This window comes from Balaenoptera borealis, assembly GCF_965194805.1.
Source record: "Balaenoptera borealis genome assembly, chromosome: 15".
Lineage (NCBI taxonomy): Eukaryota > Metazoa > Chordata > Mammalia > Artiodactyla > Balaenopteridae > Balaenoptera > Balaenoptera borealis.
In genome coordinates, this window is record NC_138871.1 from 66,235,863 (window position 1) to 66,257,197 (window position 21,335).

General features: G+C 36.3%; 1 protein-coding gene across 5 annotated transcripts in view; it reads right to left on the reverse strand.

Annotated features, from left to right (window-relative positions):
- Positions 1-21,332, reverse strand: part of SLC30A6 (solute carrier family 30 member 6) — a 35,364-nt gene extending 14,032 nt beyond the window's left edge. The window contains exons 1-8 of one of the 5 annotated variants that reach the window (XM_082356790.1): positions 21,251-21,331; positions 16,136-16,222; positions 11,134-11,218; positions 10,069-10,111; positions 8,045-8,110; positions 2,860-2,940; positions 2,355-2,390; positions 1,525-1,619 (exon numbers count right to left, since the gene is read on the reverse strand). In XM_082356790.1, the coding sequence (XP_082212916.1) occupies positions 1,525-1,619; positions 2,355-2,390; positions 2,860-2,940; positions 8,045-8,110; positions 10,069-10,111; positions 11,134-11,218; positions 16,136-16,222; positions 21,251-21,253 (496 nt within the window). In that variant the 5' untranslated portion in view covers positions 21,254-21,331. Of the gene's footprint in view, positions 1-1,524; positions 1,620-2,354; positions 2,391-2,859; positions 2,941-8,044; positions 8,111-10,068; positions 10,112-11,133; positions 11,299-16,135; positions 16,223-20,679; positions 20,699-21,250 lie in introns of those variants that run through there. The other 4 variants (XM_082356793.1, XM_082356792.1, XM_082356791.1 and 1 more) reach the window with 4 other exon arrangements.
- Between the last annotated feature and the right edge of the window lie 3 nt (positions 21,333-21,335).

A 21,335-nucleotide genomic window follows, 5' to 3' on the forward strand; every position in this document is an offset into this window, starting at 1 on the left:
CAGATAGAAAGTGCTCAATATTATTTTCCACTTAAATTTCAACTAATATTGTATAATAAATTTTGATGTTTCTGTGAACTTTCATTTCCAGCTAATAAAAATACAAACTAGATGATCTTTCTAGAAATAAATTTGGCAATATATATCAAAGACTTAAAAAAATAGTGTATTTTTAACCCATTTATAATTTCTTCTTTGGGAAGAAGAAGCGGAAATGCATACAAGAAATCTGGTACAAAAAAGGGTGGTTATAGCATTATCTGTAAAAGGTTATATATTATTCTATATAACAATAGACTGTTTAAAAATATTCATGACAAAATATTATGCAAGCCTTCAAAAATCATTTTTTCAAAGAGTATTTAATGACAGGCAATACTCAAGACATAATGTTAACTGAAAAAAGCTAAACATAAAATTGTTAATTGATACAATTCTAAATATGTAAAAAATATATATACATGTGCATAGAAAAAAAATTAAAGGAACAAAATAGAAATGTTAACAGATGTTATCTCTGGGTCATGAGATTATCAATACTGTTTCCTTCTTGTATCTTTCTGATCTTCATAGAGAGATACAGTTTCTAAACCTCTGTACCCTCTTAGAATTTCTAGAATGAGCATTATATTATTCTAATAAAGTTTTTTCTAAAAAATTCTGGTCATCACAAATATCATTATTTAATTTTCTAGTTCATGCAGTAATTCTTAAACTCTAACTCATACAAATACAACTCATACTTTGCAACACTCAGGAAGTTGCTTAAACCTGAATGGGTGTTTCAGAAAGCTTTCTTCCCTTGGTTATCTTGGTATTCAAGTCAGTGAGACCTAAAAAGACCCTCACCTATTTTTGCTTCAAAGTACAGGTGTGTGGGTCTGTGTACACAGCCCACTTTTGTTTTTACCTCACTTCTCCATCCATCAGTGGTTAACCCTTTGTAGGTTAGTGGGATTCCAAAACACTGAAATTATTGAAAAATGCCAATAATTTAGACCACTGCAGTGAAAAGTCTATCTAAATTTTTAAAGACTTGAAAATAAAAGAATATATCAAAAGGAATAAAGTTTTGCTACTTTCAAATATATGCCTATCCACCATTGCCCAAGAGAAGTTCCTGGGAACTTACTTAATTAACAAAATACAATTATTTGCAATGAGCATAGCAACTAGTCTGTGTACACTGATGCTTCTAAAATGCTTGCAATAAACTTTTCTTAGGTAGGTTATACATGTAAAATCTCATTCATGTTATTTGGTAAATATAATTTTTTATTGCATGTAATTTAATAGATAAGTCAGTTTTGCCTGTTTTTAAGTAATATGTTATTTTAAAGCTTGTAAAAATTAGATTCCGTTTCATAATTGTTTGCTCAGAGAAAGACTTTAGAACCTTTGGGGTAGTCCTCTCTTCTCTTCAGGATATACTTTCTCATTGATCTATGAATTAATTAAACAAGCAAAAGACCTGTTTTTATGAGAGATTAATTGGTTTTTTATTAACGGTAAATAAAAACATACCTTCAGAGACATAAGCAAAAGGTTTATTCCGAATAGAAAGCATTGTGAACAGGTTGAAAGAAAGAGCCACAAAAGTACCAACTAATAATCTTCCCCTGAAAAAAACAACATTCATCATTATTTTTTTCTTGGTAATGTCAATATGTAATTTCAGCATGTAGAGAGACTAAGAGATGGGAAGGCAGTGGTCTGCTTCAATGGTCTAGTATTTGCAGAGCCAGAATCTGAACTTGGTTCTAGCCCCATGACCAATGTCCTGTCTACTGTTGCTCCATCTTACACAGGACAAAAAAAAAAAAAGACTCTTAGCATTAACAGTATCTTCTTACAGGTAACTGCTGTTATAAATTTTTAGAAATGCTAATGGTATTTGGTTTACAGTCCACTGGCCGGGTCAGACTGTCCTGAATTAAACTGATCAGAATAGGTAAAGTCCACATAGTTGGCCACTATGTTGTAAATAATAGCAATTCCATCTTTTCTATAGCTGCTACTAAAAGACTTGGAGGATCCAATCTTAAATTACAGAAGACCAGATGGGGCTGGCTTAGGATATTGACCTGGGCCTAGAAATACTGAGGAACCCAAAATCAGGGTAGAAAGGCCTTCCTGTTCAGTATAAAAATTTAAGGGCTTGGGAACAGTTAAGGGTGAAAAGAGAGAGTCTTGGGATTTGGGGATTTTGCTTGTGAAATATCAATGAAATATATATTACCACACTCTGAACTCTGATATTGGCCAAAGTAACCACTATTTAATAACATACCAATTAATAACTGGGAATCAAACTCAACAGTAAATTATATGTTATGTCAAAAGCAAAATCTCACGTGTGTATCTCAGGCTGCTCCAAAAAGCGTTCTGCACTAAAAGAAGGAAATAATGTATTAAATAAGTCCTACAAATTATAAAACTTTATTAATATATAATTAATCTAATAAATTCACAAAACTTTTTAATATGATAACCAACTGTTGATTATTAGTAGTGATGAGACAAGCAGACCCACAAATTATCCTCAAGGTGTAATTCAATCTTTCTCTACCAAACCTGTTTCAATGGGTTTGTACTAAGCCTTAAAACATGTTTGTGTGAATCCTTTCCTTTCATTCACACCTATGACTAAATTTAGTAGCATCAAAGAAGGTAATAAAAGAAGGGTGAAAAGAAGGGAGAAAAGTCTGAAACATGAAGAAATTGTACTATCAAAACTCCAGCACTGCTCATTTTATTTGTATACCCTTCCAGCCAGACGTGTCTCACTGGATTCTTTCATATTCCCAAAGGTGGCGTAGGTAGAATTTGCAATGACAGTAACATTGTATACAAATGTACCTTTCTTTTAATATAAAGAGAGCTCCCAATTGTGCCAAGACTGTGGACGCAAATACAGCTAGGACTTCTAATCTTTCAAATCTGAAATCAGAAAATTAATTAAATCAGCCTAATTCTTTCAATTCACAAACTAGTATCTCTAGAACACATTCATTCACTCACTGTACATGTGCCTACTATAATCCAAACGCTGTTAAAAAAGACTACAGTTTCTAGAATGACAATAAACAATGAACATCACAGATTTTAAAAAGAGTGCCTATTTGTACAACATATACTCCTTAGGGCTTTTATTTTCTAGAAATAACCATTATTATAATAACAGCTAGCACTTAATTGACCCATCTTGTGTCAGACACTGGTCGAAGTGTTTAACATATTACCTCATCTAAATCCTTATGAGGGTTAGTTTATCCACTTTTTTTTTTTTAAAAAGAGATAAGGAACCTGAAGCCCAAAGAGGAAAAGTAACTGTTTAGAGTCATACGGCTTGCAAGTGAAGGAGTCAGGTTTTCAAACTCAGACACTCTGGCTCTAGAGTTCACGATTTTAACCACTACTACACTGCCTCTCCTATCTACACACAATTGCAGTTAATTGAATATGTCTTATAATCCCTAAGCTATCAGCTGGAGGCCACGGGCTGTTGTCTTATTTATCTTAGTTTCTCCCACTGCACATAGTTTAATGGCATTCAACACCTGTAAGTATATATGCTTAAAATTTCTCAAGGAAATAATTATCTTCAGAAATGATAATAAAATAATTAACGATGTTCATCACATTAGTTGGTTTTTTCCCTCAAATGAGTTGATTTAATTCCAGGTGGTACAGAATTCAGAATATTCAGGAGATAATAAAATAATAAAGGGCGTTCATCACATTGCTGTTTGTAATAGAAAAATGTTGGAATCAACAACAGACCATTACACATTATTACAAATATAAGAGAAATGTATTTACTGACATGGAAGGATGGAAATGAAAAAAAGTGGGTTATAGGAGAGTACGAAAAAAAAGGTATGTAAATGCAGCAACATTATTTGTGGTAATTGATAAGTTGATACTAAAGTGCGTATAGAAATGCAAATGGTGAAGGAAAGCAAAGACAATCTGAAAAAGAACAAAGCTGGAAGATTTACACTACCAGATAACCAAGATTTCGAAACTACAGTAATTGACACAGTATGGAACTAATTCAAGGATAGACAAATATACCAAATAGAAGAGAAAAGAGAATCAGAAACAGACAAACACATACACAGTCACTTGATTAATAAAAAAGTAGTACATAAAAGCAATAAAGAATAAATTTTTTTCAATAAATAATGTTTTACCAAATTGAATAGCTATGTAGAAACAAATGTGCCTTGACCTTTACCTCAACCCACACACAAAAATCAATTCCAGGGCTTCCCTGGTGGTGCAGTGGTTAAGAATCTGCCTGCCAATGACGGAGACACAGGTTTGAGCCCTGGTCCGGGAAGATCCCGCATACCGCGGGACAACCAAGCCCGAACACCACAACTACTGAGCCCTTGCACCACAACTACTGAAGCCTGAGTGCCTGAAGCCTGTGCCCTGCAACGAGAAAAGCCACCACAATGAGAAGCCTGCGCACCACAACGAAGAGTAGCCCCCGCTTGCTGCAACTAGAGAAAGCCCGCGCGCAGCAACGAAGACCCAACGCAGCCAAAAATAAATAAAATAAATGAATAAAAAAAATCCTAAAAAAAAACAAAAATCAATTCTAGTTTGATTGTAAGCCTAAATGTGAAAGGTCAAACTGTAAAACTTCTAACTAATAACAGGGTAGAATATCTTTATTCTGGCCAAGATTTCTTGACAAGTACATAAAAAGTATTAACCATAAAGGAAAAGACTGTCAATAAGAAAAAACAGGTAACCCAATCTAAAAATGGATAAAATACTTCAGCAAGCATTTCACAAAAGGGGTAATCTGAATGGTTAATAAACATAAGAAAAAGTGCTCAAATACTCATCAGGAAAATAACTTAAGCCTCAATGAGATGCCACTGCACATCCTAGAATGGCTTTAAAAAAAAAAGGCAATACCAACAGTTGGTAAGGACATGAAGCAACTAGAACTCATATACCGTCAGTGGAAATGTTAAACTGGTAAAACTACTCTGGAAAACTGTTTGGTATTATCCTATCTTCTAATGATGAATATATGCAAATCCTATGACTGAGTAATTTCAAAGACATATGCCCAACATAAATGAGCACACATGTATACCAAAAGAAATGTACAAGAATGTTCATAAGTAGTTTTATTTATAATAGCTAAAAGCTAAAAATTATCTAAATTCCTTTCAATAGTTGAACATATAAACAAATTTTGATATATTCACATAATGGAATATTAGAGCAATGAACAAGAATGAACTACTGCTATATGATGATATATATTGTATCCCATTTATATGACTTCAAAAACAGGCAACAAGAATCTGCAATGACACCAATCAGAATACTGGTTACTTTTCTCAGGGTTTGACTCTGACTCAATATTAAGTCATTAAAGGAGGTTTTGGGGGAACTTGTAATGTTTTATATCATGATCTAGATAGTAGTTATACAAGTATATTTATTTGCTAAAATTCACCAAACTGCACAAGGATATAAGCAGAACAAGCTACAGTCCCTGCTACCAAGAAATTTATATTTTAAAGGGGAAGACAAAAAAAAAACAATTAATTGGGCTTCCCTGGTGGCGCAGTGGTTAAGAATCCGCCTGCCAATGCAGGGGACACGGGTTTGAGCCCTGGTCCGGGAAGATCCCACATGCCGTGGAGCAACTAAGCCCGTGCGCCACAACTACTGAGCTTGTGCTCTAGAGTCCGCAAGCCACAACTACTGAAGCCCATGTGCCTAGAGCCCATGCTCCACAACAAGAGAAGCCACTACAGTGAGAAGCCCACACACCGCAATGAAGAGTAGCTCCCACTCACCGCAACTAGAGAAAACCCGCGTGCAGCAACAAAGACACAACACGGCCAAAAATAAATAAATTAAATAAATAAATTTTAAAAAATTAATTTATAAGTTCTGATAAGTTCTATACAGAGAATTATAGCAGTCTGATGTGACAAGAAGCTAACTAGGTGATCTATTTTAGAATCCATTTTAGATTGGGCCCAGTCACTTAATGACATTAGCATTTAGTGACATTAAGATTGGAATAACAAAACTGGGCTTATCTCGTAAGAATCAAGTGAAGAGCATTTCCAGGACATAGAATAGTTTGTACAAAGACCTTAAAGCAGGAATAAGTTGTGTTCAAATCACAGAAAGAAAGACAGTGTGGTATAGAGGGCATGAGAGTGGTAACTTGAAAAGAAGTAGGCTGGGTCTAAATCATACAAGGCCTTTGTAAACGAGGAAAGGAGTCAGGATTTTATTCTAAGTATGACAGGAAACAACTGGATGGTTTTAAGAAGTAGAATGATAGCATGATTTAGGCTTAAAAAAAAAAAAAACACTGGTTGCTATATGGAGAATGGACTGAAGGGGGTAAAAGCAGAAGCATGGGGACCAGTTAGGATGGTAGTAGTGGAGATAGAAACGGGGGCGAGGACAGATTCTGGATGTGTTCCTAAGTTATCCTGACATAACCTGCTCATGGATAAATGTGGGTGATGAGAGAATAATCAAGGATTTTGCTTGAGTAACTGAGTGGTGGTGTATTTGCTAAGATGTGAAAAACTGCAGAGGAACAGATTTTGGGGGAAGAAAACAAGAATCCTAGCTTGAATTTAAGACATGAATTAGACATCCATGTGAACCTGGCACGAAGGTAACATGACATGAGATAAATCTCAGTGCTGGAGAACTGAATTTTGGAATTATTAAATATAGATGATACTTCAAGCTATGTGACGGATTACAATTATATTTGATTGCTCCCTCTTTTCCTATTCACTCTAAGCAACTAGGCCAAAATGGGAGCTGTCTTGCCCTTATGTGACCTTGTCTCCTGGCCACAGTAGCTGATCTAAAGACTAACATCTATACCAAGGTGGACCAACCAATAGTTCTTTCTCACTATTTTCTGAACTAGAGCTGGGGAATCCTTTCGTCTCAAGGATGAAGGTGAGAAGGTTCAAAGTCTTGCTAGAAGTTATCATTCCAGGATAGTGGAGAAAAGTGGTCTGAGAAACTGAACCTGACATGCAGAGAAAAGCAGGCCTTTTGAGGTAAGAGGACAATGTCCTGAGTGTTCCAGTCCCTATACCAGTTTACCTCAGTCTTCCCACACTTTGGTTATGTAAATTAACATTTTTCCCCCAAACTAGTTTGAGTTGGATTTCTGTCACTTACAACCAAAAGCCTTGACTCAGAGTCACAGATTTCCATATATGGATATCTATACTTTACAAATGATTATCATATCAATCCAACTCTATCAAATTTCAGTGACACTTATAAATATCTTCATTTTACACTAAAATTTCATGTTTACTTTGTCCCATTATTTAAGTAAATAAAACCTGATTTTGTTCAAAAGAATATAAACCCAATAAATGGTATGGTGGAGAAGAAAGGTAAGTTTGGTCCAAGAGTTTCTTCACCAAAGTTAAATTCTTCTTTCAAGTTGTTTCCTTGAATCTGAAAAGAACTCATTTTTTTCTAACATATTTTTAAAAATCCTCTGATATGAAAGATTATTTTCTAACTTTCAGTAATTTCTAAACTATAGAAACAGAAATCTCAAAATCTTTTTCAGTTCATTGCTGTCACAAATCCAGTCTTAAGATAAAAATACATCTCTACTGCTGCATTAATGTTAAACTATATCCCACTTACTTTAACATCTAGAAGATACATACATGAAAGTCCTTTGTACTTTCTCTAACTGAAATAAGAGATTACCAAAATATTAAAGAACTTAAAATGAACATTTTATGTAAGATTTGTTTTATAAAATAGAAAAAAAATTAATGTGAACATTTTACTTTAATATGATTTAAATTTAAACATTCATGTTCCTTATCTAGAATCCTCTTGGAAGATGCTTTTTTATCTACTTTCACTATCTGATCACTATTCCACTAAACAGGCAGCATTTATTTTCTACAAGTACTGTAGCTAGCTCTTTACTGCCTGGTATAACTACTACTTTAATAGCAATAAGTTAGCAGAAAATAAAATTTGAACTTACCCAAATGAATAGGCAGGGCTAGGTTTCCTCATCATTACCCAGTAACTTATTAAACATGTCATTAAACTAAGTAAAAAGGAAAATAAATTTAGCATTAGAACTAGAACTGGAGGACTTACAGAAAGAAATTTAGCTTTCAGAATACCTAAGTTGCTAAAAGTTAATAGTGTTTGCAGACTAAACTAATAACAAGTTATTCTAATAATTTATAATCTAATGACAATAAGCACCTTAATGTGAGTTTTAACATGGGGAGAAACTGAAAGAAGTTATGATATACCATTAAGACACTTAAATAGAACCTAAACCCATAATTACTCTACTCAGAAAGTTATCCGCCCTAAATGGTTTCCACAACTGAGCCTGCAAAAAATGACACAGTAATAGTAAGTGTAATTTACTTGATTCTAGGCATATGCAATACATTTTAACTTTGATAAACTTTATTTAATCTCTGTTAAAAGTTAAACTAAATATTAATAACACCTTGACAACATTCTGGATGGGATAAAGTTATGGTTACTTTCTAAGTATAGTGGAGATTCACTCTAAAACAACTTACTACAGTGTGAAATTCAGGTAACAACTATCTGTTTTAGACCAATCAAGAAGATTTAGTTATGTGACTGATGAAAAAGACATCCCTATAACATACTTTTATGGCACGGATCTTGGAGACATATGGTCTAAGCATTCTGCAACCTTTATTTGGAAATATGAAAGGTCCCCAAAGCAGGAGCCAATAGGTCATCTCTCTAGCTCACAATTACATATATACTTTGCAGTTATTAATATCCCTCATTTCTTTTCCCATCCACATGGTTACAGTGGGAACTAGTATGTTCTTACATGTTCCTGCTCCCTGGTCACAGCTGACTCATCTACAGGTAGGCACCTGACCTAAAGTCTGGGTATTATCTTTTCTGTTGCTATATAAATGGGGTATTTTCTTCCAGCATAACTTCTAATTATTATTTGTACATATGGTCCACGTTGATAATTTTACTTATTTCACAGACAACTTTCCTTTAAGTAAAGAAAACTTCATAAATTCAGTGCAACAAACTTTTTTTTAGTTTAATTTTATCGTTTTATTCAAAATAGGACATTTACACAGAAATGTGCATAAAGCACATATGTACATTTTAACGAACAGAAGAAAAACACCCATTTAACCACCAATCAAGGTCAGGAGTAAAACACTGGGGAAGCCTTCTGGAGGTCTCCTTTCTGTTTTTCAAATGAAGTATAGTTGATAACAAATTCCTTACTAGCTTCAAAACATTAAGAAGGGGCTTCCCTGGTGGCGCAGTGATTAACAATCCACCTGCCAATGCAGGGGACACGGGTTCGAGCCCTGGTCCAGGAAGATCCCACATGCCACGGAGCAACTATGCCCATGTGCCACAACTACTGAGCCTGAGCTCTAAAGCCCGCTAGAGCCTGCGAGCCACAACTACTGAGCCCGCATTCCACAACTACCGAAGCCCGCGCGCCTAGAGCCTGTGCTCTGCAACAAGAAAAGCCACTGCAATGAGAGCCTACGCACTACAACAAAGAGTAGCCCCCGCTCGCTGCAACTAGAGAAAGACCTTGCACAGCAATGAAGACCCAATGCAGCTAAAAATAAATAAATAAATTTATTAAAAAAAAAAACAACAACAACATTAAGGAGGGGACTTTCCTGGTGGCTCAATGGTTAAGAATCTGCCTGCCAATGCAGGGGACACAGGTTCGATCCCTGGTCCGCGAGGATCCCACATGCCATGGAGCAACTAAGCCCGCATGCCACAACTAATGAAGCCCTCACGTCTAGAGCCGGTGCTCTGCAACAAAAGAAGCCACCGCAGTGAGAAGCCTGCGCACCGCAATGAAGAGTAGCTCCCACCTGACGCAACTAGAGAAAGCCCGCGCATAGCAATGAAGACCCAACACAGCCATAAATAAATAAGTAAGTAAGTAAGTAAGTAGGTAAGGAAGGAAGGAAGGAAGTAAAAACATTAAGCAGCATTTTTAAAACTTACCTAAAAAGATCAAAAATGGTCAGGTAAGTATAGGCAGTTAAAGCTGCAAAACAACAAAAAGACTGATTAAAATGTTACTGAATCCATTGTTAGGAAATACAACAAATCATTAAAATTGTTCATAACAGGGACATCCATCACCAAAAAACATGAGTCACTGATTAATCTCATATGTTGGCAATTACCTAGTAAATTTGACGAATATATGTAGCCAAAGTTGGTTAATACAAAAGCTTACTTTAGAACCTGATTTCTCCATCAGGAAAAATGAAGCGGCATATGCTCAAAAGCCCTGTGATCAATTTTTTGCCTCCTTCTGTCATCGGAGTACTATTTTAAATGTATTTTTAAAATAGCAGGATGAAAATAATGGTAAATAAAAACATAAGAGTCACGACACAAGAAAAATATTAGATTTCCCTTTTCAAGGGAAAAACTCAATAAATCATAAAATTTTATTTATACACTACATAAACTGAAGAACTAATCTATCACATTAAAAGGAAATCTCACAAAAAAGATACATGCACTCCAATGTTCACAGCAGCACTATTTATAAAACAGACTCACAGGTATAGAAAACAAACTAGTGGTTACCAGTGGGAAAGGGGCAAGATAAGCGTAAGAGATTAAGATATACACACTACTATGTATAAAATAGATAAGCAACAAGGATCAATTGTACAGCACAGGGAATTATAGCCATTATTTTGCAATAATTTTTAGTGGAGTATAATCTATAAAAATACTGAATCACTGTGCTGTACACCTGAAACTAATATAATAATGTAAATCAATACCTCAATTAAAAAATAAAAAGAAATCTTAGTTTTTCAAATAGATTTAAATTTTTTTTTTTTAAAAAGCTCATTTTAAATAATAATGCCTAACAACTGAACCAATTTTATAGTTTACAAGGTACTTTTGGAATAGATTCTCTCATTTAAATCTTTTGAGTTATAGTTCAGAATAATATATTCTATGTAAAGGAAGACATACCTTTATTTAAAATGAGAACAATAAAAGTGAAATAATTAACTCCTAAAAATAAGGATAGTGACATACCTATACTATTAGTGGAACTGCACCACATTAGCAGGAAGCCAGTACATGTTAAGTTTATTGCACCAAACAGCAGTATCTTCCAGGACTGTGAAAAAGAAAATCATTCTTATTTGTACAATGCTGATAAACTTCTCTGGGTCCATTCAAGTTGCTGTGATTCATACTCTAATATTCAAAGGAATAAGCACAACTTGTTTCAAAAAGTTGAAGTGCCACATTTTCTAAAACTACCAAAATTATCATCAACCAAGTTACTATTATAATATATAAGCCTAAAAGAATAATTCTAGAAGGGGAATTATTCAAGAGAAAATGAATTCTGACACACAAACTCTCAAATAGTTGAGAAAATATGCTGACATTTGAATATAATTTTGTCTCTATAAACATGTAGAGACGATGATAAAAACAAATGGGGCAAAATGTAAAGCAACTGATGAATGTGAATAAAGGGTATAAGGGAGTTCCTTATACTCATAACATTTCTGTAAGTTTGATGTTACATCAAAATAAAGTTACCCTGCTCACTCACTCACCAAAAAAAAGCAGTACTTGGTTATTTACCAAATAAATTGTATGAAATAGGACTGCAAAAGAGGGAAAGATCACCACAGTTTAGAAGTTCACAGAAAACGGAGGATCTGAGATACACCTTGAAATAGCTAGGATTTAGAGGAAGGAGGAAGAGCATTCTAAAAATAAAGGAAGAAGAGATCAAGTGAACTGTTTTTTATTTTTGTTCTGCTCCTCTCCCTACAAAGGGAGACCTATGCTTGTTTGAAAGTAGAGGTGAAATAAATTAGTGAAAAGGTAGTTATTTGGAGGTGTTAAAATTAAACATGTAATTGCTAAGGTCAAGTATGGTATGGGATAGGATGGTTTTACAATACAGATGAAAGGTGTAGGTCTAGAAAGGAAGAACACCACCTGTGAGAAAAGTGAGAAGGGTAAGAAGGTAACGGAAGAGAAAGAGAACTTGTAAGGCAGAAAGAAATGACAGTGATGTAACACAGAGGTAACAGTCTAGAAAGGAAGAAGCAAGGCCATTTTCTAAAATTAGGGGATATGATAAAGTAGCACTGGAAACTTAAATCTAGAAGAGGATCTGCAGAATAGATGTTATGGTGAATATACTACTGAATCATCAAAAAGAAGAACAATAATTACCAACATGAATTTATGGTAGACACCATTGTGGAACTTCCTCTACACCCACGAGCAAAACCAGAAAAGCAAGTGAGATAGGGATGTTAGAGACTTGAGAACTGATATGATAGATTAACAAGACAAGGGACTCTAATACTAGTGAGGACATTAATGAAATGATTGGATATGGGGTCTAGTCAGGACAGGGATTCAACAGCAGTCAGAAAAGGAGGATAAAGCATTTAATGCATGCAGTTCTAATGCTGAATCAAGCTATTAATCAACAAATATTTGAGTATCTATTTTGTAACAGACACTATTCCAGGCACTGGAGATACAGCAGTGAACAAAACATGGACCTTATAATCCAGGTGAGGTGACAGACAATAAGCAAATATATAAGGTCAGGTGGTGATAAGTGCTAGAAGAAAAAATACAGTAAGAACACAGTAAATGGAAGACATGGAAGAGCTGCTCTTCTAGACAGGGTGGTCAGAAAAGACTCCTTTGGTAAGGCGACATGTGACCAGAAATCAGAAAGAGGCCAAGGTGCTAAGCATGCAGATATCTGGGAGAGAAAATGGGAACCACAGTGCAAATTCTTTGAGATAGAAGAATGGCTGAGGACAGCTAGACAAGAGAGCTGAGAGGGAGTCTGGGGCTACATCAAGTAGTGTCATGTACGCCAGGAAAAGAATTGGGATGTATTCCAGATGAGATGAAAAGTGACTTAGCTTTCATTTTAAAAAGCTCATTCAGCTTCCCTATGTAGAATATACTGCACAGGGGCAAGGATGAAAGTAGGAAGACCACTTAGAATGTGATTGCAATAAACCATGTGGGAAATGATGGTGGCTTTGAACGTGATAGGAAGGTGTTAAAAGAGTCAGATTCTGAGTATTATACTGAAGATAGAGCCGGCAAGAATTACTTATAAAGCAGATGTGAGGAGTGAGGGAAAGAGATGGGTAAAAGTGACTCCAAGGTTTCTGGCCTGAGCCATGTAGTGAAGGAGTGATAGAAAATCAAAGTTCAGGTTTGATCATATTAAATTTGAGATGCCTATTAGATATCCAGGTGAAAATGTTGAGAAGTCCATTGTATATAGGAATTGGAGGTAGGGAAGAAGATAGGGACTGAGATATAAATACAGGGTCATCAGCATATGGTAATGAAAGTGTCACCTAAATGGAATGAATGTAAACAAGAGAGGCCAGAGCTCCATAAGCCCTGGGACACTCCAAAACTTAAGAGGTCAGAAAGATGAGAGGAAAGTAAGAAAGGAGACTAAAAATAATGGCCAAGTAAGTAGGAGGAAAATCAACAGTGGCATTTCAGAATCCATATGAATAAAACTGCTTTAAGGTGGAAGAGACTGTTTTTCATCAAATGCCATTGAAGGTCAAATAAGATGGGAAATGAGGATGACCATTGCTTTTGGCAACATAGAAGTTATTAGTTACCTTGTAAAAGCTGTTTCTGTGGATAAGTGGGGACTAGAATCAGACTGGTTTTGTTTAATAGAAACAGGGAGAAAAAGTGAACAAAGAGAGTAAAGACAATTCTTCTAAGTACTTTTGTATAAAAGGAAGCAGAGAAAGGAAGCAGTAGCTGAGAGTGGAATATATGGCATGTAATTATGATGCAAGAAGGAGAAGGAGAATGATTCAAGAAGGAACAACAGTGCAAGAGACAGAAGGAACCATTATAGGAATGCTGTCTTTGAGTAGGCAACAGTGGAAGAACTGGCCTTATATAGCAGATCAGACAGTTCATTCACAAAATAGGAGGGAAGGCAGAGTGTTGGTAGATATGCTAATGACAGGATGCGGAAGTTTTCTCCTGATTACTTCTTTTCCCTCAGTGAAACAGGAAGCAAGATGAACAGGTTAGAGTGGGGATGAATAAGCTTTTGGGAGTTTGAGGACAGAAGTGAAAGAAAATGGTATGAAACTGTCACTTAGGAAACTGGAAACTGAATAAACTAGGAACATATAGTATGGGTCATAGTAATGGCATACTTGGTCATGAATTTAAAGGGAGACCAGTCAGCATGGTTTTGTGTTTTTTTTAAGGCTCCATTCAGTTGCTTGCATGCAGGTACAGAGTAGGAAAAAAGTGGACTTAATGAGGTTAAGGATTTGCCAAGGAAGTATGATAGACAGAAGAAGGGCACAAAGGAGTTGAAGTCATATGCAAGAAAATGAAAATGATGGACCAGAGAATCTAAATTGATAAGTAAGTAAATGAGGATAAGAGAGGTGAAAAATAGTGAAAATATAGCAGAGTCAATGGACTGGAGGTCCTAGTAATAGGAGTGAACTGGGAAGACAAGAGGTAGTGGCTGATGAGTAAAATGCTTAAATTGAGACAATGGGAGGATATAGTTATTATAAATGATAAGGTTTATGGTATGATCATAGGAGTGGATGGTTGGGAGGGATACAGGACAAGATTATTTGTGGTGAGGAACTGAGAGGTAAGGATCTTCCACATGAAATATGAAATCACCAAGAACTAAGACAGGAAAAGCAATGAAGAGATGAGCCAGGTGTACCTCTTAAGATTTAAATTATGATAGAGGTTATCTGTACAATTCAGGTGTTCCTATATTGGTTTTGTTCCTACTACCTATTCTGTGGTATACTATGCTTCAATGAAGTGTACTGTTAAAGAACTTGCTGCTTCCTCCTGCAATATAGTTGCTTTCCATCAACATCATAAAGCTATAACTATCTGTTCTCAAGAGATCATCCTAGGGACTTCCCTGGTGGTCCAGTGGTTAAGAATCCACCTTCCAATGCAGAGGACTCGGGTTCGATCCCTGGTTGGGGAACTAAGATCCCATATGCCACGGGGCAACTAAGCCCACACGCCACAATAAAAGATCCTGTGTGCCACAACTAAGACCTGATGCAGCCAAATAAATAAATAAATATTAAAAAAAAAAAAAGAGATCATCCTAAATGACTAGATAGAAAAGAAGCAGATAAGTTTCCTACCCGTGGCTCTTAGAGTTTAACATTCAGAGATGATAATATTTCCAAATACCAGAATTAATGAGTTCTGACCATATCCCAAGGTTTTAGAAACAGGAGATATAGTGGTAAAAAACAAAGAAAAGAAATCTTTAGTTTAGTATTATAATACGTGGTCAATATCATTGCTACTGCTTATTATGTTACATTGAAGCTAGGATTATTTAAAATTCATCAAATATTTGTTGGATGCTTATTTTGTACTTTTATTAAAAAAGGAGGGGATATATGTATACGTATAGCTGATTAACTTTGTTATATGGCAGAAACTAACACAACATTGTAAAGCAATTATACTCCAATAAAGATGTTTAAAAAAAAAAAGTGAGCAAAAGAGACATAGTCACTGCCTTCAGGGAGCTTACAGTATAAGACAATAATAAGAACAATGAAAACAGAATAATAACTAGAAGGTCTACATTGGTGACCAAAAAGGGTATCGATTGTCTATTTATAGTCTCAAAGCATAACTTATTTTTTCTGCCTTACATTAAAAATGAGAAAATGTGGCTTCAGACCACATCCACTTAATTTGCTAAAAAAAACTAACAACATAAGGCTATCACCAAACATTTTTTCTTCAAAATTCTTTAGAATTAGAATAAAAACTAACCAAAGCCTAGCTTCCTCCCAGGCAAAACAACTGTATACTAAAGTACTGTAATTTTACATTAAAAATTACTTATCCAACATAAAAAAAATGAAAACAATGTGATGGATCAAGAGTGATTTCTATTTGCCTTAAAAATTACCTTTCTTCAATGTTATAATGTTTGTGCAATAATTAAAATTAGGGTTAAGGAATAAAAATAACTTACCCTTCGATCAGCTGCTACAAGTCTAAATTCCTGCAATAACTTGCCAAAAAAAGATCTTTGTGGTTTTCTAAAAAGATGAATTGTCCCCTTTAAAGCAAACAAAAAGTACACAAATCAGCATTTAAGTATCTAATCTTCTTCATTCCTGCGATATAGTAATAACAACTAACATTTCTTGAATGCTCATTATGTCCCAAGCAATTATTCTAGACACTTTGCATGTATTTACCTATTTAAGCCTCACAATCATCTATGTGGTGGAAACAATTTTGAGTAAATTGTCTAAGCACACAATGCTAGCAATGGCTGAGCAGGAATTCAAACCCAGGCATTTTAGCTCTAGACCAAACTCTTTTTTTTTTTTTTAATGGATTAGGCAATTTTGAACCAGAAAACCAGTTTGCCAAGTAGCTCTACTGGAAAGAAATTATTACAATTTACCTAATTAAAGCTTTATATATGAAAGGTTTGGCAACTATTATTACAGGAAAACCTCTGAGTTTCTCTCTCAGGCATTCAAAGTATCTGACATCCTAGCTAGCTTCCATGGTCCCTGCTAGTACACAGTATGGTACTAGCAGAGAAAGGTCATGGCAGTGGGGTTACCAATGAGAGAAGAGACTGAATGGTGATTACAGTGGGATTTACCACTCAAGTCCAGGAAACCATGTAAGAAAGCCTTAACATAAAGGAGAGCTCAAGCACACATAGGAAATTAGCCTGTGATTAAGGTAGTATCCAGTATCAGTGGGAGAAAGTATGAGTTATTCAATAAATAGTATTTGGAAAAAGGTAAAGTTGGATCCTTACTACTCACTCTAATTTTTCATTATTTTAAAATCAAAATATAGGGGCTTTCCTGGTGGCGCAGTGGTTGAGAATCTGCCTGCCAATGCAGGGCACACGGGTTCGAGCCCTGGTCTGGGAAGATCCCACATGCCGCGGAGCAACTAGGCCCGTGAGCCACAATTACTGAGCCTGCGCGTCTGGAGCGTGTGCTCCGCAACAAGAGAGGCCGCGATAGTGAGAGGCCCGCGCACCGCGATGAAGACTGGCCCCCACTTGCCACAACTAGAGAAAGCCCTCGCACAGAAACGAAGACCCAACACAGCCATAAATAAATAAATAAATAAATTAAAAAAAAAAAAAGAGTTTGGTAACTCTTGTTAACTCCCATTTAAAAATATATATATAAAACAATAGAATAATTGAAGAAACTCATGGATGTATAATTTCATAATCTTGTATGTGGAGAAGACTTTTCTTAATAGGACATAAAACCAAGAAGCTGTAAAGGGGAAAAAATTGATCAATTTTACTATACTTTCATGATGGGAATACAATACTCTACAAAAAACAAAACAAAAAAAAACCCTCAAAAAATAAGCTGTGAAAATCTTTGTTATTACAAAAGCAAAGTAATTGTTTCTAGGGGAAAAAAATCCTTCACAATTTTCAACGGGTCATACATAATAATTCGATTGCTAAGTGCCATGTACTTAAATTTTTGGATTTTAATTTTAACAAAACATTTTCTTAGATGGTAAAGGCCACAATCACTATAACAACCATACTACATTTCTACCCCATTAAAGTTGGCCAATTTGATTCAAACACTGAAGCTCCACAGATAGCAGTGGAACTAGGAGTTAACAGATTAAAAATGTGAAAAACTTTCAGATCCATTCAAGCAGAGGTATGATTTTCCTATAGTCAGCATCTAGAAACATCTCAATAGTTATAAAATGATATATCCCATTTCTTCAAGTTTTACATGTCATTAGTTGCATTATGTTTAGACTCAGGAAAGGCAGAAAATAGGCCGAGCTCTAGAAATCTGGCATAACAAAAACAGCAAAATGTTGATAAATGTCGAGGCCAAGTTATGGCTACATGGGGGCTCATAATGTTAGATTCTCTCTACTTTTGTGTATGTATGAAAATTTCCACAATAAAAAGTTAAAGTAAAAAGTATTTTTAAAAATGTAAAAATAAAGTATCAGGAAAAAGGTGCAACTAATTTTCATATCTAAATAAAGACCAGTGTATATGTATAACCCTAAGGCTCTGCTAAATCAATTCAGTTGAAAAGGAACAGTATACTATTTTCACCTGAGATGTTAATAAATGCTAATGTCAACAAACATACTGTAGTCTTAAAGAATTATGTGTGGACATTTTGGTCCCAAAGATAAATTCTACTTAATACTGGTATCCTTGAATATCTTCTAACTTCAGCCCATTTTAAATTATTTCAGTTACTTTAAGTTTCAGGTTAAAGGACTTCCCTGGTGGTCCAGTGGCTAAGACTCCGAGCTCCCAATGCTGGGGGCCTGGGTTCGATCCCTGATCAGGGAACTAGATCCCACATGCTGCAACTAAAAGTTCGCATGCCGCAACTAAAGATCCTGCATGCCGCAACCAAGACCCAGTGCAGACAAACAAATGAATAAATAAATAAATAAAAATATTTAAAAAAATAGTTTCAGGTTAAAACAATCAATAAGGTTTCTAAAAGGCAGAGGGCCATTTCTGATGCCATTCTGATAGTGGGGGAAAACCCACAAAAATCCTAATTTTCACGTCACTCTTTCCAAAATTATATTGGCTCTCCACTGCTATCAGGATAAACTCCAAATTTTACAACTTGGAACTCAATGCTTTCAATGAGTTAGCCTCAGTTTCTTTCCATTTTTTCCTCTTGCTCCAGATAAGAATCCTCAACTCCAACTAAACTGCTGTTCTCCTTGTCTCATGATCATACCATTCTAGAGTAAAAAGGCCAGACTCGTCTAACCCAAGCACTAATAGCCCTGAAGCACTTAGCAAGTTACCTGACCTCTCCGTTTCCTCATCCAAATGAGAGTAATGAATAGTAGACTAAGAGTACTGGAGTAAGGGACAAAGTACTCAGTTTACTGCTTCACTTCCTACATGAAGCCTTATTAGATTATTCAAACTATAGTTTTTTTTGTTTTTTTTTAAATTAATTAATTTATTTATGGCTGTGTTGGGTCTTCGTTTCTGTGCGAGGGCTTTCTCCAGTTGCGGCAAGCGGGGGCCACTCTTCATCGCGGTGCGCGGGCCTCTCACTATCGCGGCCTCTCTTGTTGCGGAGCACCGGCTCCAGACGCGCAGGCTCAGTAGTTGTAGCGTACGGGCCTAGCCGCTCCGCGGCATGTGGGATCCTCCCAAACCAGGGCTCGAACCCGTGTCCCCTGCATTGGCAGGCAGACTCTCAACCACTGCGCCACCAGGGAAGCCCCAAACTATAGTTTTTTATGCCACTTGCTTTGTAATTAACCATAGGCTAGCCTTCATCTTGTCATCTTGCATGGTAAGTTAATTTTTTAGTAACTTCACTAATGACAAGAGCTATACTTCCTTGACATTTTCTAAGAAAGCACTACGCTTTGCACATAGCATGTTATAAATAAATAATACATAAGGGGTAACTTTAAAAATAAAACTTAAATGCTACTATTTCCCTTATTACTAATGTTTCACGCATAAAAATTTACTGCCATGGTTACTTATTCAGTGTTCTATAAAACAGATATTTATTGAAAACTTCCTCTGGGCCAGGCACTGTACAAAAGGCTCTGGGGATATCAGAGTGAATACATAGGTCCTCCTCTCAAAAAGCTTACAGCCTAGGAAGTGAGAAAGACAAGTGAATACACAACTTTAACATAGTCTGGTAAAATGCACCAGATGTTACTAGTAAAAAGCACCCTCACAGGAGCGTAAAGGAGGCACTTAATAGGATGTTGAGACACGGCAGAAAGGCTCATGAAAGAGACTAAAGGACATGTTAAGGGTTATACTGATAAGGATGGCAGACAGCAAATGGAGAGCAATTCTGGCAGAGAGAAGAGCATATATTAATTCGGTGCAAAGGTCTAATTCTTAGAGCACAATCTGCAAGCTGTTCACTGTAGCTGGAATATGGGTGTATGTATGTATGTATGTGTAAAAAGAGGCTGTAAAGGTAAGAAGCTAGACTACAGATGTCTTTGCTTGCCATACTAAACAGGACTTTAGCTTTCAGGCTAAAGGAAAAAAAACGGAAGAATTTTAAGCAAGGGAGTGGCATGGTCAAGTTTTACAAACTTAACTCTGGCTACACAGTGGTGAGTGTTCTGAAGAACACAGCTATTTGGTCAGCAAAAAAGGTAAACTTTTACCCACTTTCTGTATGTAAAGGAAGGATTACAGGAAATTTAGAAAATATTTTCAAATATGTGAATAAGACATTTTTTCGACCATATCCACTCAAGGAAAAAACTTAGAGTGTCAGTGCTGGGGCACAGAAACGTGGTCCTTTTGTCATATACAGGCTATCAATAAGAGACCCATGAATTTTCTGATACAATGGTGTGTACCTCTTTTGACACTGAAATCACAATCAACTGCTTATCCTTAGATAAAATTCAGAGAGCTATATACTTGATTTCTAAAGGAATAAAATGACTAACACCTCTAACAAAATTGGAGTACCACATCCCCAAAGCCATACGGTATACTGGGATCTACAAACGCACACACAAAATAAGCTGCAGTAAGAGGCACTATCAACACCTTGACTTTCGCCAGTCTTTGGCCTTCTGAAAGCTGCTGCCATACCCGGCTGTCGCACTCGATAAAGGCAAGTTGGAGACTGGGGCGTCAGCCTCAATACCCTACTAACCATCCTCTTTATTTACGCCAGTGTTACCGTCACTGCTGTAAGCATCACTAATACGGTCGTTGCTGCTGTGGACTTGTTTTCTGATCTTTTGTTGGTGTTGTAGTCGCTGACACTGGCAAAGACTTTTATTTCTATATCAAAGATGTCACTGCAGGGAGGAGTCATAAACTCGCCCAGAGCCTAAAGGTCGGCCTGGAGCGGGGCCGGGGTCCGGAACAGCAAAGGAACCGGGTGAGGGGGCGAGGGAGCATCAGAGCTCTGATGGCACGCTCTCGGACGCCAGCCGCTCCTCCCGGGGACCCCGAGCATAACTCCGACAACCCCACCTCTGGGTGGCTGAGGCATGTCAAGGCCGCTTCAGGACCAGAAAGGATAAGAGGAATCATTTACGACAGAAACCCTCCTCATAACCCCGGCCAACTCACCATGATAAGGAGGGGCACAGCTCCCGCCGGAAGACGGTCTAGGAGCTGGTTTTTCCCTAGAGCGGAAGGGGGTTGGGCATCAGAG